The sequence below is a fragment of the Danio rerio genome, chromosome 12, assembly GCF_049306965.1.
Source record: "Danio rerio strain Tuebingen ecotype United States chromosome 12, GRCz12tu, whole genome shotgun sequence".
Lineage (NCBI taxonomy): Eukaryota > Metazoa > Chordata > Actinopteri > Cypriniformes > Danionidae > Danio > Danio rerio.
In genome coordinates this window covers 13,736,310-13,753,588 of record NC_133187.1, presented here as the reverse complement: position 1 = coordinate 13,753,588, position 17,279 = coordinate 13,736,310, and the positions used below count along the sequence as shown (strand labels likewise).

General features: G+C 37.7%; 2 protein-coding genes across 19 annotated transcripts in view; both read right to left on the bottom strand.

Moving 5' to 3' along the window:
• Positions 1–802: 802 nt before the first annotated feature.
• paqr4b (progestin and adipoQ receptor family member IVb) lies at positions 803–16,871 on the bottom strand. The gene is made up of 3 exons (XM_001920078.7): positions 16,205–16,871; positions 8,936–9,154; positions 803–4,647 (listed from the first exon to the last, which is right to left on the bottom strand). Exons 1-3 carry the CDS (start codon positions 16,368–16,370, stop codon positions 4,196–4,198), a joined length of 837 nt encoding a protein of 278 aa, XP_001920113.1. The 5' UTR covers positions 16,371–16,871; the 3' UTR covers positions 803–4,195.
• cmn (calymmin) overlaps positions 16,102–17,279 on the bottom strand; it is a 55,545-nt gene continuing 54,367 nt past the window's right edge. For 17 of the 18 annotated variants that reach the window (XM_073917358.1, XM_073917354.1, XM_073917355.1 and 14 more), the window contains one exon: positions 16,102–17,224. In XM_073917358.1, coding sequence (XP_073773459.1) covers positions 17,220–17,224 — 5 coding nt within the window. In that variant the 3' untranslated portion in view covers positions 16,102–17,219. The remainder of the gene's footprint in view (positions 17,225–17,279) is intronic. The other variant, NM_131014.1, reaches the window with a different exon arrangement.

Here is a 17,279-nt window from a genome sequence, read left to right as displayed (position 1 = left end):
AAATTGATTATGATATAAATTTCGATATAAATAGCACCTTGTAAATACAATTCATCAGGTTTGCCAATTAAAAATGTTAGTACACAATCTAAATATGATTTTTCAACCTTGAAAAGATAAAGTGCATTTCAGTTTTAGCTTCCACATAATGTTTGGATTTTATTGGGCTGCTCACTTCATTTCTTAAAAAATAAAATAAATTAATCAAAGAAACACTAATTTTAAGAATTTTTAAGGTCATTTTAAAGACGAATTTACTAATTAATGTACATAATTGTTTGTCATTGAAAATTTTTTTACCAAATATACCATACAGTGCCAGCATATATATGTACACCACCACAAATCTCTCATTTAAATTATTAAATATATCTTCTATTAGATGCCTCACAATGTTTATTAGTTTGGTCAGTACTGAAGCCAAATCTGGAACTAATCTAACTAAATAACTTACAATAATGATTCAAAAATTAGAAAAAGTAGCCTAAATGTATATGTTAGGGAAAATCAAATAACATTTTCAAGAGAAGCAAAAATATATACAGTATTGTTGAAATGTAGTTTGTAAATGTATTATCTTCCCATTTCTAAAGATGTTCTGTGACTAAAATATTTTTGCATAAAAAAATGCATAAATTCATGCAAAATTATAATTAATAAATATTTACCTAAATGTACATTACCCATATTCACTAAGAAATGGATAAAAATATTCATTTTCAAAATGGGGTGTACTAAGTTTTGCTGAGAACTACATCTTTGGAAGGCGTTTGTCTTTACAACTCATTGAAATGCATACAAATTCATTCAAATCAATTTCTTTAATGCAGGGACTCCCAAACATTTTGTAATTTTATAATACATCTTTGACATAACATAGGGAAGAAATACCTGTTGCCTTCATACTGGTTGTCTTGATCTTTAGATCAATATGGCACAAGAATATCTGTTCAAACCAATGATAACTTAGTGAAGTCAAACATAATTTAAAATACTTTAAACGTGTAACACAATAAATTGTTAAAAAACTATATTTTTTGTCATGTAATTTGAATAATGGACTGCAATTCTGAGCAATCTTTCCAGGACAGGTCTTAAGTTGTTGTAACATGTAGAAACAATTCTAAATGATCAAACCATACAATTGTGGAGACAGTGAAATTTTCACACAAACAAGATCTGTTAAAAGTTGTCTGTAGATTCATAAGTACAGTGCATCTGGAAAGTATTCATAGCACTTGTCTTTTTCTACATTTCTTAAAATGTTACAGCCTCATTCCAAAATGGATTAAATTAATTGATTTCCTCAAAATTCTACACACAATACCTCATAATGACAATGTGAAAAAAGATTTTTTTAAATTGTTGCAAATTTTTTAAAAATAAAAAACCTGAAAAATCACATGTACAGAAGTATTTACAGCCTTTAAATAATACTTTGTTAATGCACCTTTGGCAGCAAATACAGCCTCAAGGCTTTTTGAATATGATGCCACAAGCTTGGCACACCTGTCTTTGTCTTTGGGAATGCCCATTCCTCTTTGCAGTACCTCTCAAGCTCTATCAGGTTGAATGGGAAGTGACCCTGTACAGCCATTTTCAGATCTCTCCAGAGATGTTCAATTGGATTTAGGTCTGGGCTCTGGCTAGGCCACTCATTGACATTCACTGAGTTGTTGTGAAGCCACTCCACTGATGTGTACACCACCACTATATGTACACCACCACAAATCTCTCATTTAAATTATTAAATATATCTTCTATTAGATGCCTCACAATGTTTATTAGTTTGGTCAGTACTGAAGCCAAATCTGGAACTAATCTAACTAAATAACTTACAATAATGATTCAAAAATTAGAAAAAGTAGCCTAAATGTATATGTTAGGGAAAATCAAATAACATTTTCAAGAGAAGCAAAAATATATACAGTATTGTTGAAATGTAGTTTGTAAATGTATTATCTTCCCATTTCTAAAGATGTTCTGTGACTAAAATATTTTTGCATAAAAAAATGCATAAATTCATGCAAAATTATAATTAATAAATATTTACCTAAATGTACATTACCCATATTCACTAAGAAATGGATAAAAATATTCATTTTCAAAATGGGGTGTACTAAGTTTTGCTGAGAACTACATCTTTGGAAGGCGTTTGTCTTTACAACTCATTGAAATGCATACAAATTCATTCAAATCAATTTCTTTAATGCAGGGACTCCCAAACATTTTGTAATTTTATAATACATCTTTGACATAACATAGGGAAGAAATACCTGTTGCCTTCATACTGGTTGTCTTGATCTTTAGATCAATATGGCACAAGAATATCTGTTCAAACCAATGATAACTTAGTGAAGTCAAACATAATTTAAAATACTTTAAACGTGTAACACAATAAATTGTTAAAAAACTATATTTTTTGTCATGTAATTTGAATAATGGACTGCAATTCTGAGCAATCTTTCCAGGACAGGTCTTAAGTTGTTGTAACATGTAGAAACAATTCTAAATGATCAAACCATACAATTGTGGAGACAGTGAAATTTTCACACAAACAAGATCTGTTAAAAGTTGTCTGTAGATTCATAAGTACAGTGCATCTGGAAAGTATTCATAGCACTTGTCTTTTTCTACATTTCTTAAAATGTTACAGCCTCATTCCAAAATGGATTAAATTAATTGATTTCCTCAAAATTCTACACACAATACCTCATAATGACAATGTGAAAAAAGATTTTTTTAAATTGTTGCAAATTTTTAAAAAATAAAAAACCTGAAAAATCACATGTACAGAAGTATTTACAGCCTTTAAATAATACTTTGTTAATGCACCTTTGGCAGCAAATACAGCCTCAAGGCTTTTTGAATATGATGCCACAAGCTTGGCACACCTGTCTTTGTCTTTGGGAATGCCCATTCCTCTTTGCAGTACCTCTCAAGCTCTATCAGGTTGAATGGGAAGTGACCCTGTACAGCCATTTTCAGATCTCTCCAGAGATGTTCAATTGGATTTAGGTCTGGGCTCTGGCTAGGCCACTCATTGACATTCACTGAGTTGTTGTGAAGCCACTCCACTGATATTTTAAAGGTGTGCTTTGAGTCATTATCCTGCTGAAGGATGAACGATCTCCCCAGTCTGAGGTCAAGAGCACTCTGAAGCAGGTTTTCATTCAGGATGTCTCTGTACATTGCTGCATTAATCTTTCCCTCTATCATGACTAGTCTTCCAGTTTCTGCTGCTGTAAAACATCCCAACAGCATGATGCTGCCACCCCCATGCTTCACTGTAGGGATATTATTAGCCTGGTGATGAGTGGTGCCTGGTTTTCTCCAAACGTAATGACTGATATTCACTCCAAAGAGTTAAATTTTAGTCTCATAAGACCAGATAATTTTGCAAGCAGGGAGTGGTTTCCATCTGGCCACTCTACCATACAGGCCTGATTGGTGGATTGCTGCACAGATGGTTGTACTTCTGTAAGTTTCTTTTCTTTCCACAGAGGAACGCTGAAGCTCAGACAGAGTGACCATTGGGTTATTAATCACCTTCCTGACTAAGGCCCTTCTCCCTGGATTACCCAGCTTAGATGGCCAGCCAGCTCTAGGAGGAGTCCTGGTAGCTCCAAACATATTTGACTTATGGATGATGGAGGACACTGTACTTACTGGAACTTTCAGAGCAGCAGAAATTTTTCTATAACCTTCCCCAGCCCTGTGCTTGAGACAATTCTGTCCCGTAGGTCTACGGCAATTCCTTTGTCTTCATGCTTGGTTTGTGCTTTAACATGCACTGTCAACCCTGGGACCTTATATAGACAGGTGTATGCCTTTTCAAATCATGTCCAATCAACTGAATTTACCACAGGTGAACTCCAATTAAGCTGCTGAAACATTTCAAGAATGATCAGAGGACCTGAGCTCAATTTAGAGCTTTTAAAAAAACTTTTTTATTTGCAACAATTCAAAAAAATCTTATTTCCCATTGTCCGTATGGTGTATTGTGTGTAGAATTTTTTGGGAAATTTTTTAATAAGGCTGTAACATAAACAATGTGGAAACATGAAGCACAGTGAATACTTTCCGAATCAACCATTGTCAAATTCAACCACAGACAGTGTCTTATAATGCATCTTGAAAGCATATAAATGGAAAGCATTTATGAATCAAAAGCTACAGGCAACTGTTAATTGTTTTAAATATCATAAATGCCATATTCATCAGGACAGTGATATCCCTTTAACCATCGTAAATCCTCCAGCATGCCCCAGTGTAAGTAAAGTATAGACAGAACGACCATGATGTGCATAATCTGATGACTATTTAGCCAGTAGTCAAACCGTCCAGGACTGAATCGCTCAGGAAAGCGGGAAACATTGACAAGTCCTCCAAACATTGCCAGAGCATCCATGGTGAGGTAGAGCTGAAGGGAGGAGGGGCTTCCTCTGCCTGGACCAATCAGACGAAACATAAAGAGAACAAAGCGGAAGCCTGCCTGCCAGATGAAGGACTGCAGGCGGTGAATGTTACTCTCTGCAGTGAGAGCGCAGTGAACACCATAGCCAGAGAGGAGGAGATACGCTAACATCGCCACTTGACGGGTGATTGGGTGACACAACAATGTGATGTGAATGATTGGCAGAGCACCTGGAAAACCAAAAGGGAACTTTATTGGCCCTTGAATAAAAAGAAGCAGCAAAAATTCTGGTATTTAACTGTTTATGGACAACTTTATGACCATGTCACCCTGATTAAACCTGTTGACCTGGTTAACTTTTTAAGGGCCACAAAAAATAAATAAATAAATAAAATTTAAAATGGAAATATTCTGAATGTAAAACTTTTGTTTAATTAAAAAAAATTAGTGGTTGACAACAATTGTGGATTCATTGTATTAATTACTAGAATCAGGTTGAACCTCTTTTTTGCCAAAATTCTTTGTGCCTTGTAGGTTCAACAAGGAGATCCATACTAAAATATACCAATGCAGATTTTTAGCAGCACATCTATAATGCACAATTTGTCGTTGACACATATTAAAGTGCCCCTGTTATGGGTTTTTGAAAATGACCTTCCAATGAAAATGACTTTCTCTGAAAATGCTCCTTGTTTAAATACATTTTTCTTTTTAAATAAATGATTCGACTTCATCATTCTCGCAGATCTTTTGCCGTCGACACGAAACAATACCAAATATCTTCTGTGTCAGATCTGGTAAAACGTGAACGCTCCTTTCCCTTCAAACTAGAGTGCAGGTGTCTGTGGGACTGATCATGACTGAAGATGAGTGAACATTAATGAGTGAACATTCTGGTGACTAATTCAATAATCTACCCTGCTATGGGGTATTCATCGGCCGTTTGTTAAAGGAAGGATTAGAAAAAATATTGATGTATGGGATTCTGTGGGAGCTTGACAGGAAATTGCAGTACACAATTCATGGATTAGTTGCTTCATCCATTTCACAAGTGTAAGTGTAATTAAAATGTGCCTCCTTGTTTTCTCTAGCTTTCAAAATATGTATTTAATTGTAATTTGTTACTTGTAATCGCTCCACGCAACTTGTACTGTATCTGGTTAATTATATTCTCTAAAACCACGCTGAAAACACAACATGTGCTCTTTGTTAACGGATTTAAATGCGTTTGTGAGTTCGCAATCTTTAGACGTTTCTCGTTGCTATGGCTATGGTCAGCTGTTCCTACACACATTCAAAGTAGTTCAGACTTTGCCATTGTATGGGTTAATACTGAATGTGTGTTGTTGTTTTTAATTATGGTTAAGAATAGAGCAATAAGCTGGTGTTTAACTGCACTGCTTTAATGCACTCCAGCATTGGGCTCACACATATACTCGGACTCTGACTACTTCAACAATGTTGATTCGCCCTGGTGGGCATTTCTCTCTGTCTTGAGCTGAACACAGTTGACCAATCACAACAAACTGGGTCATCGGACCAATCAGCGCAGATTAGCTTCATGCTAAGGAGGTTTGGGAACAAATGAATCACTGAACAAATCATATGGAAGTCGTTGGTAAAATTAGGTAAAAATGAATGAAAATTATTAGACAATGAAAGTTTTTTTGACCTTGCATACATAAAAGCCTGTTGTTGGAGACCCCAAAAACAAAAAATGACCTTTTTTGTTGCATAATAGGGGCTCTTTAATGGTACTCTACTGGAATGTGGTGACTTTTAGTCACACTGTCATGCTCAAGTAACCATTTCAAAATATGCAACATGGCATGTTATCCTACTGGAAATGGTCATTACAAGATGGATACTCTTAAAGGGCACATAGTTCACCCCTTTTTTATAATTTAATATTAGTATTATAGTTCTTCTGAGTGTGCCAGTTTAGGTCCAGTTCAAAACACAGTTCAAATGTTTTTATTATAATGTGTTAAAAAGTGTCATGTTGGGGGCGTGTACACAGTTTGTTGTTTTAGGAGCATGTTGCTTCTCATGAAAAGTAGTTTCAGCTTCCCGTTCAATGTAACAAAGGGGCCAGAGCCAAGAGCTAACCATTCTGTGTTTGCAACAGACAGGCAGACAGATAGAAAGAGCAGGAGTGAAAGGATCAGCATTCAGCCGTACATGCACGACTCGGACACAGACCAAGCAGAGTACAAAATCATTTGTGTCTTTCTATAGTTTTACAGACAACTGTGTGCTAGTTTAAAGTGCCGAGCTAGTACACCGAGACTAATAACCACGCACACTGAATTAACTTTGACTGAGGCACCGGATGCGCCGTGACAGGGCACACCAGACACTCTCTGTGATGCGGCAGAAACATAAAGTGTCCCAAATTGTCGCGCCACGCATTCTAGAGCTCCAAACGCAGGCCTCCATCAGGGTAAACACAACGGCAGCTGTCCGAGGCTGACCCAGCCGCCGGCTTGAAGTGCCATTGTGTGTACCCTGACAGAAACCCACACCCAGAACTCCAAAATGCATGGTGCTGTGTCAGCGTCGCGCCATGCAGAGCGGCGCTTCTGGTGTGCGACCAGCAGGCAAGTTATATTATTTCCAATGGAGAGACGTGCACATGAAGCAACCAATGCGCTTGCACTTTTCTAGCTGCACCTAGTTAAGATCACAGGGAGCTTCTGTGACCTCAAGAAATGCAAATGGCTTAAGTTTAAGGTAGACGCAATGAAAAGTACACATATTTGCAAACCTACCTAATGATACAACCAATAATTCCGATTAGAGTGATAATGAGGATAATATTGATTTTGTGTTGAGCCCAATAAGCCTTACATCTAAAAACAATGCAAGGGTGTTCCTTTAGCGATTTCGCTTTGACTCACACGCTGAAAATGGCAGAATTGAATCAACAAACTGAGGATATGATAATGCGCCTGTCAATCAATATTGGTGGGCGGGGGGACCGCACTCCTACGTCAAGTTGCGGTCGCTCTGAAAACTGCTCCAATTGGTCCACCGTTTTTATGTTGTATAATTGAAAAAAAGGACTGTGTGTGCTTATATCACCAAAATATGACGGTCTATGCACTATACTTACACACATGTCTGTCCAAACAGCTTGAAAAGTAGATTTTTTTTTACCATAGGTGCCCTTTAAATGGTAGGAAGGGAGCCAACAGAATTTTCCCCACAACATTACACAACCAGCACCTGGCTGAACAATTTTTATGCACTTACCATTCAAGGCAGGGCAAATCTGTGTTTTATGTTGTTTATGCCAAATGCTGACTCTTTTTCTTAGCTGACAGCAGTGTGAGATGTGGTCTTCTGTAGCTCATTTGTTTCAAGTTTGGGTTATGTATGTATTCAGAGATGTTCTACTGTTGTTTTTCTTTGTATTGTGGCCCTCAGAACTATAGCTCATTGGACATTTTCTCTTTCTCAAAACTATGTATTTATTTATGCATCCTGTGTATTTATTTATTAATTCCTTTCCAAAAATATTATCCTAATCTCTGCCCTAAAAATATAACTATAACCTAATTTTTACTGTAACTGCAATGATTGGTGGAAATCAATGTAAAAGAGGGACTGTAAACTTCGGTCCTGGAGAAGTTGGTACACTGGTACACTACACTTCTTGCCCCATAGACTTCCATTTATATGCATGCAAATGCATCAGACTAGAAACGCAAGCTTGGGCTAGAAGTTTCGCAGTTCGCTGCATTGGAAAGTTCAAGCTTGGTGAACTCTGACCTGCAAAATCACATCACGTGATTGCGTGAGACCAATAGAAGATCAAAGCATGACCTCACTGGACACAAATTTAAAATACTGACTAATAGCTCGCTTTTTTTAAATGTCTAACCATCTTGTGTAATCCCGCCCCTTTTCGCAGTCCTGTACGACAGAATTTCACAAACTCAAACTCTAGATTGACCACAGCATTATGCTCCGACCCTAATCAAACACAACTGAAGAAGCTAATAAATGTTTCTATCACCCAGTGTTCATGCCCATGTTGAGGTATCACATGATAAATGAATCATGAAAATCCATATTTTGAATGAAAAAAAAATCTATTTTAAGTTTGAAGTAGTTAGTGGGCATTTTTATTTGTTATTTTTCTGTGGATCTTCTTCGAGGTAAAGGTTTTGGTTTCATTTTTTAAAAGAAAAACTTATTTAGGTCATGAATGGACCAAACTTCAAGGACTTGTATTTGTTATATTGTTTCATTTATGTTACTTCCTTGCCCCCTAGATCAGGGTTCTAACAGTTAACATTACTACAGTCTACTAACAACTTAATAAAAATATACTCAATTCACACTTTTTTTTTTTTTTTTTGCAAACTTGCAAAACCTGGTTTATGTTTTCAAGATCAGTGGAAAGCTACAGGCAGAGTGTTTGATTAGATTTGGAGCTAAACTGTCGGATAGTGGCCCTCCAGGATCTAAGCTGCCTATCAAGAAAATGTTGATGTAGGGATCTGTGCTTACCAAGAGTGTTGACAAGGCAGACACCAAACATGTCGAAGCACAGAAGCGTGTCATAAATAGGTGCTCCACCTTCATGGTTCATGAAAAGATGGTAGAAGACAGAACAGATGGTGGGTGACAGACAAGCCAGATAATGCACAATACCAATCCACCACTCGTCCACTTCAGCCCATGGGATACTCACAGGCAGAAACAGCAAAAAACAGATGAAGGGGACACCTGATGAACAAAACACCAGAAAGGTAACATGTTACACATGACTGGTTTTGAATTTGTGAAACTCCTAAACTGTTGCAACAATGTTGGCACAGCAAGCCAAACAACTGTAGGGCTCAATGCAGAGCCAAATGTGGAGCTAGACCTAGTTCAGCCTTTCCTCTTGGGAACTTATGGGTAAAGCTTGTTAAATTTTAAGAAAAGAACAGGGGTAGGCAAATCTTATGGAGAGCCATAGTTCTGCAGAACCTAGCATAAACCCTATATAAATACACTTGAACAATTGAGCATTACTTGAAAGCTACAGGCATGTGTCTGGATCAAAACTCTGCAGGACTATAGAGTGTGTCCTCACTGCAACATGTAGCATGATGACATTCTAGATCAGGTACAATTCAATTATCCATGCTTCAGGACCAGCTAAACCTGAGAATAAATAGGGCTTAGAGAATGGGGCTGGATAGCTGAGGAGAGAGAGAGGAGAGACAGAGAGAGGGCAGAAGGGGGAAAAGGTTCGGTTCTCCAAACCTATTGCCACTCTGTCCTCGACAGGAGATTCGCCGACGACATGTCTTCTGGTGACTTCTGGTGTCTTCTGGCTCTTTCAGCTAGTGGATTCTTTCCCCTTTCGGCTCCGCTCCTGCTTCAGTGGACAATAGTAGGCTCTGGCTCTTGGCAGACATGGGTGACTCCCCCGGCCTTCTCTTGAGATGGCTCTCAAGGCTCTTGTGGTGAGTCTGATGTCCCCTGCTCCTCCCCATGCTGGGAGATGGCTGCAGACTCTTCATCGCCGCCTCTCGCCACCCTGGCCCCTTGGGGCAGACTAACGTTTTTCTCCTCTGCTCGGTTATCTCCCGAACACTTGCTCTTCCTCTCAGCAGTGAGGGGATCCAGACAACATGACCGTGAAGAAGGAGGCAGAGGACCGACACACTTTAAAGTTTTTTAATAATAATAAAAACAAATCAAATGAACAAACAAACTGAAGTCAACCATCACTTAATATGTCTAGGCCCGGTTTCTCTGTTGTCTGGCATTGGTGTCTCTCCTCCTTTACAATTCCAAGCCTCCTATGTGAGACACGAGACAGGTGATTTATCCAGGTGTCTCTGATTACCTCACTCACACCACCCGTCTTGTACACCCTCACTTCTCTCAGCCCCGTCTCACTTGCTACAGTGTGTTCTTAACATCTAGATCTACAACTGCCCCAACCCTAAACTCAACCATCACAGACAACGTCCTATGTATAGAACCTGATCCAAGTCATCATCCTACAGACTGCAGCGAGGACATCTTGGGTCTATGGCTCTGCAGGCATTTATAGAAAATTAAATACATTATGAAATAGTACCAGAGATGTATAGTAACAAAGTAGAACTACTTCACTACTGTACTTAAGTACTAAAAGGCAGTATCTGTACTTTACTAGAGTATTGTTTTTTTCTCCTACTTCAGTACATATTTTCCATGAGTTTAATACTTTTACTCCAATAGATTTTTTATGGGCTGCAATGTTACTCGTTACTAGGGCTGTCAAAATTATCGATATTGGTTCAGTAATAAATCCTAACCGGTTATTACGTACTGACGTCCTTTTTCTCCTATGCACAATGTCGCAATACTATGGCGAAGGCCGGAGGCGAGGGCGAGTGAAGGCAGCATAGCACATGTGCTGCTATTTCACAACTATCTATTTTGCTATCTCTCCCTCTCTCTTTTTCTCACTTTGGACGTTTGTCCCACTGGTCTGTTTGTAAGGTAACTTTTCCTATCCTCTTGGCTGTTAAAGCCATACTTGTGGATCCTGACACGAGCGTGCCTGAGGTGTGAGTTTTCTCCACTGTGTCTATTATGGATTACCTGTGATAACCGCGTATTATGCGCAAAGACAGTAGCCGCGGCTGTTCTTCCCGCCATCGGTGAACAGCGATCGCAGCTCTTTCTGTTGAGAAGGTGAAGACTATAACCAATCAAAGAGGTGTAAGACCTCGCCTGTCTCACTCAAACAGCAGGCGGGATAATATTTACATTAGTTTATTTGCTGTAAATGCTCATGCTGTCTTTTGTGTTGGAGTTTAGTTTGAAACATTCAGAAAGAGTGTGTTCTATGAGCGGGTCAAATTTAGGGTACAGTTCATAAATCTTACTGCTGTATTAAAGAACAAAATTGTATTACAAATAACCCTTTAACTGCCACACCAAGAAAAAAGCAATATAATTTTTTTATTGCATTTCTTAACCCCTCATGTCACTAGTTAACACAATCAATGCATTTTTATTTCAACACATTTCATAATTTCAAAAACATCAGCCTCTACTGAATGATTGAGATGTTGGTTTATGGTCAAAGTACCAGAATAAATAAAAAGACTGTAAAAATCAGAAAATACGAAATGTAAGACCAATTTAATTAAAAACAATCAAAATAAAACATTTTGAAAACTAAATCATAGCCATAAGCCATAAAATATGAAAGATTTTTATTTAACACAGTACTATACATGTTTTCTTTTATTTTAACAATAACATAAAAATCAAGTGAATTAGTGCGACAGGATTTAGTTTGCTTGTTTAGTTTAGTTTAGATATAATTCGTGACCTCATGTTTTTATTTTATATCACTTCTCGCATGTGTTTTGTGGTGAGACGTAGTTTGCAGACAGAGACAAGAATCGCCAATTCTTCCTATTTTAAAGTCATACAGTGTGAAACACCCTGTTGCCGATCCATTCTGCAGTGTAATAATAGCACCAACAGAACGCTACCCCAGATGGTCATGCAGTGTGAAAACATCTGTAACACGACTACTTTGAAAATCATGCAGTCTGAAATCGGCATAAATTGCCAGGGCCCTATGCACTCTGTCCATCTTTCCTCCTAGCAACGCGCCTGATCCCATCTATTTAGATGTTTTTGTGAAAATGTCAAAACTGATAAAGCTGTTACATTGTCTCACTTATTGATACTTAATTGTAGAACAGGAAAGGTCCGCAAGACAGCATTTGAACTCTGGATACCCGCACTTCCCACAAGGCTATATTGCTGAACATTGCGTTCAAGTTTTAATCAAGTTGATAATTCAGAAACCTTAAAAATTTTAATCAGATATGATAGCCAACTGTAGTCTTTATAGGATTAACATGGCATTAAGTAGCAATGAAATGGAGGTTAAAATTGTCTTTTATTCGCTATAGTGACGTGCATCCACTTGAAAATGTTCTGAAGAAAAAAATGTAGGGCAGTGCATTATTTCATTCTTTGGGAATCGGTTGAATTCTTGAAAGACGAGCAAAATGAGGGAAGGTTGAACGAATGGACAAATTCAGCAGAAACAAGATGCCCACTCATATGCCTGCCCTAAAAGAATTCCATTTGACCAGGAAGTGAACAAAAGTTGCTTTGAGTTACAGTAATTGATTAAAGTACTATACTATATATAGTACATATAAAAACAAGAAAAGTAAAGTTTGATTTCATATCAATTTTAAAATTACTTAATTCTTCCCTGGGTTTTGCTGACAAGGCTGAAGGCTAGTCCTAAACTAAATTGCATGCTTGAGGGCAGCCAGGTGAGATATCTTACAATACGCCCACCGGTAATGTGATTTTCTAAGTCATTTTTATTAAAGCTGTTTAAACACCCTTATTTAATTAAGTCCTAGCCCTAGCTCAACCCTGTTTGAGAAACTGGGCCACCACATTCGAATCTAAAGTCTAAAACATATTTAGGAATTTCCTAAATGTATACCTCCTATTTTTTCATGCACTTTTACTAACCACAGAAATTATACAGTATTACTTCCAGGACAGCAGTTCCCTAACAAGGATTAGATGTAATCCCGTGTAATGCTACTTAGACACCCATTTGAAGAGGGTTAGTGGGTGAACAGTGGAGAAAGTAGTTTTACATTACACGATCAGAGGTTTCCTATCTCTTAAAGCCTTCTTTTAATTCAGTAAAACATGGCACTACAAACGCCAAGGTCATGGGGTTGATTTTCAGGGAAAGCAGGAGCAACTTACTTTTAACTCAAATAGTAGAGCATGGGTTCTATTCTTGCCCAGTGCCAATGTTTCGGTAGCTATTAAAGCCGTCCTGTAACTTAATCTGTTGAATGTCACAGCAGAACACTGCAAATGCCAAGGTCATGGGTTCGATTCCCAAGAAAAGCAGTTATTGCAATCTTTACATGTTCAAATTAAAACAGTAGAACATGGCACCACAAATGCTAAGGTCATTGGTTTGATTCCCGGGGAAAGCTAAAACAGTTAAGAGTTACAAGTTCACAGAGTTTCTTTTCTCGACAGCCACTGTATATTTATCTCATCTACTTGTTTCAAACTATTAAAGCCTTCTTTTAAATCAAACAGTAAAAGATGACACTACATATGGCAAGGTCATGGGCCTGATTCCCTTGCAAAGCAAGAATTGATGTAATGTAAACCTGAATGCTTAATGTCACAACAGAACACTACAAATGCCAGTAGCATTGGTTCAATTCCCAAGAAAAGCAAAACCAACAACAATAATAATAAAATTATAATAAGAATGTTAAAAACTTTACACGTTGACATTGAAACCGTAAAACATGGCACGACAAATGCTGTGGTCATTGGTTTGATTTCCAGAGAAAACTAGAATAGATAAGAATCACCTTCAGGTTTCTTTTCTCCACAGCCACTGTTTTTTTTTTATCAGTTTGTTTTAAATTATTAAAGCGTTACTTTATTTAAATAAGTAGATTATGGCAGTGCATGGCAAGGTCATGGGTTTGATTCCCAGGAAAATCAAGAATTGAAGAAACGCATTTCTGAATGCTCAGTGCCAATGCTTTAGGGCAGGGATCACCAAACTTGTTTCTGGAGGGCCGGTGTCCTGCAGATTTTAGCTCCAGCCCTAAACAAACACACCTGTACAAGCTAATCAAGGTCTTACAAGGTATACTTGAAACCCCCAGGCAGGTGTGTTGAGGCAAGTTAGAGCTAAACCCTGCAGGGCACCGGACCTCCAGGAACGAGATTGTTGACCCCTGCTTTAGGGGATATTAAAGCCGTCCTGTAACTTAAACAGTAGAATACTTTAGCAGAACATTATAAATGCCAAGGTCATTGGTTCAATTCCCAAGAAAAGCAATAATATTAATTTCATTTAATTTCTTATTCATCCCCTTTTCCGGCAGCAGGTTGTGGAGGCAGCAGGCTTAGGAGAGAACCCCAGACACTTCCTCTAGCTCCTATGGGGTGATCCCGAGGCATTCCCAGGCCAGCCAAGAGACATAGTCTCTCCAGCGTGTCCTGGGTCTTTCCCGAGCTCTCCTCCGGGAGGGACATGCCTGGAACACCTCCATAGGGAAGGCATCCAGGAGACATCTGAAACAGATGCCCGAGCCTCCTCAGCTGACTTGATGTGGAGGAGCAACGGCTCTACTCCAAGCTTCTCCTGGGTGACAGAGGTCCTCACCCTATCTATAAGGGTGCGCTCTGTCACCCTGTGAAGGAAACTTATTTCAGCCACTTTTATCCAAAATCTTGTCCTTTCAGTCATGACCCAAAACTCATGACCATAGCTGAGAGTAGGTACGTAGATTCCCAGTAAATCAAGAGCTTTGACTGTCAGCTCAGCTTCTTCTCTACCATAACGGACTGATACATCAACCGCATTACTGCAGCCGCTGCACCAATCCGCCTGTCAATAATAATAAATGATTAATAATAATCTTTACTTGTTGAGAGTATAACCTGAAAACATAACACCACAAATGGGAGGGTCATTGGTTTGATTCCCAGAGAAAGCTAGAACAAATGTTTAGAAAGGTCCTTTTCTAGACAGTCTGTATTTTCATCACCTTGTTTCATATAATTAAAGCCTTCCTGTAACTCACACAGACCATGGCAAGGTCATGGGTTTAATTCCCAGGCAAAGCAAGAACAGATTACAATTTTTGGTTACACTTTGATGGTCCGTTTAATGAATTTAACTTACATTGCAACTAATTTTCATTAGGTTATAAGTAGACTGCTAGGTTGGGGTTAGGGTTTGTGTAAATTGACATGTACTTCCAAAGTTTCCTACTAATACTCAAATACACCATCAAAATAAAGTGTTACTCAATTTTTTCTTACATATTGAGAAGGTTCCAATCCTCTGAGTCAATCACTTGATTTTAATAACTAATTCATACTTAAAACAAAACTGCCTGCAACTATGTGTATACCTGTTTATTATACATATTGTCAACACTGCCAATTTTACATTGTGCTGTTTTTTTTTTTTTTTTTGAAAGTATGTTGTTGTATGTTGTAGTATTTTGCACTGTCTGTATTTTGCGCTATTGTTGTATTCTGCACTGTCTGGAGCCACACGTGCTGCTGCTGATGTGACAATAAAAGTGATTTGATTTGACATTGTTTTAATAACTTGAACAGCTTAAAGAGGTAAAAATGGCACTACCAAGGTCATAGTTTCGAATCCCAGGGAAAAGATGAACAGACAGAAATTCTCAATTATGTTAATCAGAGACTTCTTTTACTGTTCTTAACAGCCAGAATTTCATCACCCCATTTCGGTAACTCAAAGCTTTCCTGTAACTCAAACAGTGGAGCATGACATTATTAGTGCCAAGGTCATGAGTTCAGTTTCAGGGGGAAGCCAAAACAGAAAAAAAAATTAATCATTTGAAAGTAATCCATGTTACTTTTGTTAAGTGTGTTCCATATTTGTAAATGTAACATCTTCAATCCACTGTGAAAATGCTTTTTTAACATCTAAAAAAAATCTTAAATCCAGAACCATTTCCTAGACAAGCAAAAAAACAAAACAAAAAAGGTCTTCCTTTAAGAAATAAGTTTTTCCTTAAAACAAGTCAAATAAGATGCCAAATGGTGAGCAAATTAATCTCGTTTTTCATTTGAAACCAGATGTTTTGCTAAAACAAAAGATAAATAACTAAAGATAAAAACTGATATTTTTATTGCAGTGCAGTAGAATGAAGCATACATTACAAATGAACACATTTCAGACATGCAAATTGTGCAATTTATTTTCCATACCATGTGTATAGATGTTCCCAAATTCATTGTGGAGATAGAATAAACTTCGTAGACACTCTCTGCAAGTGGATATAGGCCGGTATCCTGTATGGACATACTTGTTGAACTGAAGATGTGGTGGTGAGCTCTTAAAATCCAGAAGTTTTGGTCCAGTAAAATAACCCATAGCAGAATATGAAATGCGCTCAAGTGTCCTTAACCACTCTCCGAACTTTCCTTCGCACGGACAGCCTACAATCTCTTTAAATGGCTTACATCAAGCTAAAAGTGTGCAGTTAGCTAGTGCTATCTAGTGTTAGCAAAAGTTGTGACTTTATGCCACCCGAGCCCCATCATCTTGGAAGTACCGGCAGGTAGAACTGCAGCAACCTGTTGCTTGCAGAGGAGCTGTGGGTCAATTTACTCCTACTTAGTGTCGTAGCCAATCAGTGGGCAGCAGTCAGGCTCAGCAGAGGTCGGCTCATGGAAGATTAGAGTTCCTTAAGTACAACCCTACTGGCAGACTTCCACACGTGCGTTTCATTTCTTATCGGAGACATTTCCAAAAATTGTTCATATGATAATCCCATTTGCTTTCTACTATATAAGAGATTATTAGTGCAGAGAAAGAATGACAGTTAGATTAATATACATTTTTATTTATTCAAAACCATTCATGGGCCTTGCCCCAGGATACTAAAGAAATAAATAACAATGGCTTTTAGAAACAAATAATAGTATTTAAAAAAACTGATCTACATAAAACAATACAGAAAAAAACTGTACGTGTTTGTAAGTTATGGAATAAAAAATGCAAAAAGACAGAAATATGCAATATAGCTATAGTTATATTTAATCTAAAATGTCTTTTGTACAAGCAGCTGTTTATTTTTATTGTAAGGAATCAAAACACAAAATTAGAGTTTAACAAAATATTCCCATTAAGAAACAGAAAATGTACAACATTCACCAAAAAAAGAAGTGTAAAATAGAGACATCGAGTGAAAACCACAGTTTTGCAGTTTGATCTTCAAAATTACCCTAAAAAGAGAAAAAGATATCAATGTTATGTACATAATTCAAGCTTTATAAATGT

What these genes read in the sequence shown, in the direction of transcription:
- paqr4b (XM_001920078.7), bottom strand. Translation starts at nt 16,370, where the DNA reads ATGGGTTATTTTACTGGACCAAAACTTCTGGATTTTAAGAGCTCACCA. An exon ending in TGGGAACATCTATACACATG is followed by an intron (nt 9,155 to 16,204) that starts GTATGGAAAATA and finishes TTTGTTCATCAG; the next exon opens with GTGTCCCCTTCATCTGTTTT. An exon ending in CTGCCTTGTCAACACTCTTG is followed by an intron (nt 4,648 to 8,935) that starts GTAAGCACAGAT and finishes TTGGTTTTCCAG; the next exon opens with GTGCTCTGCCAATCATTCAC.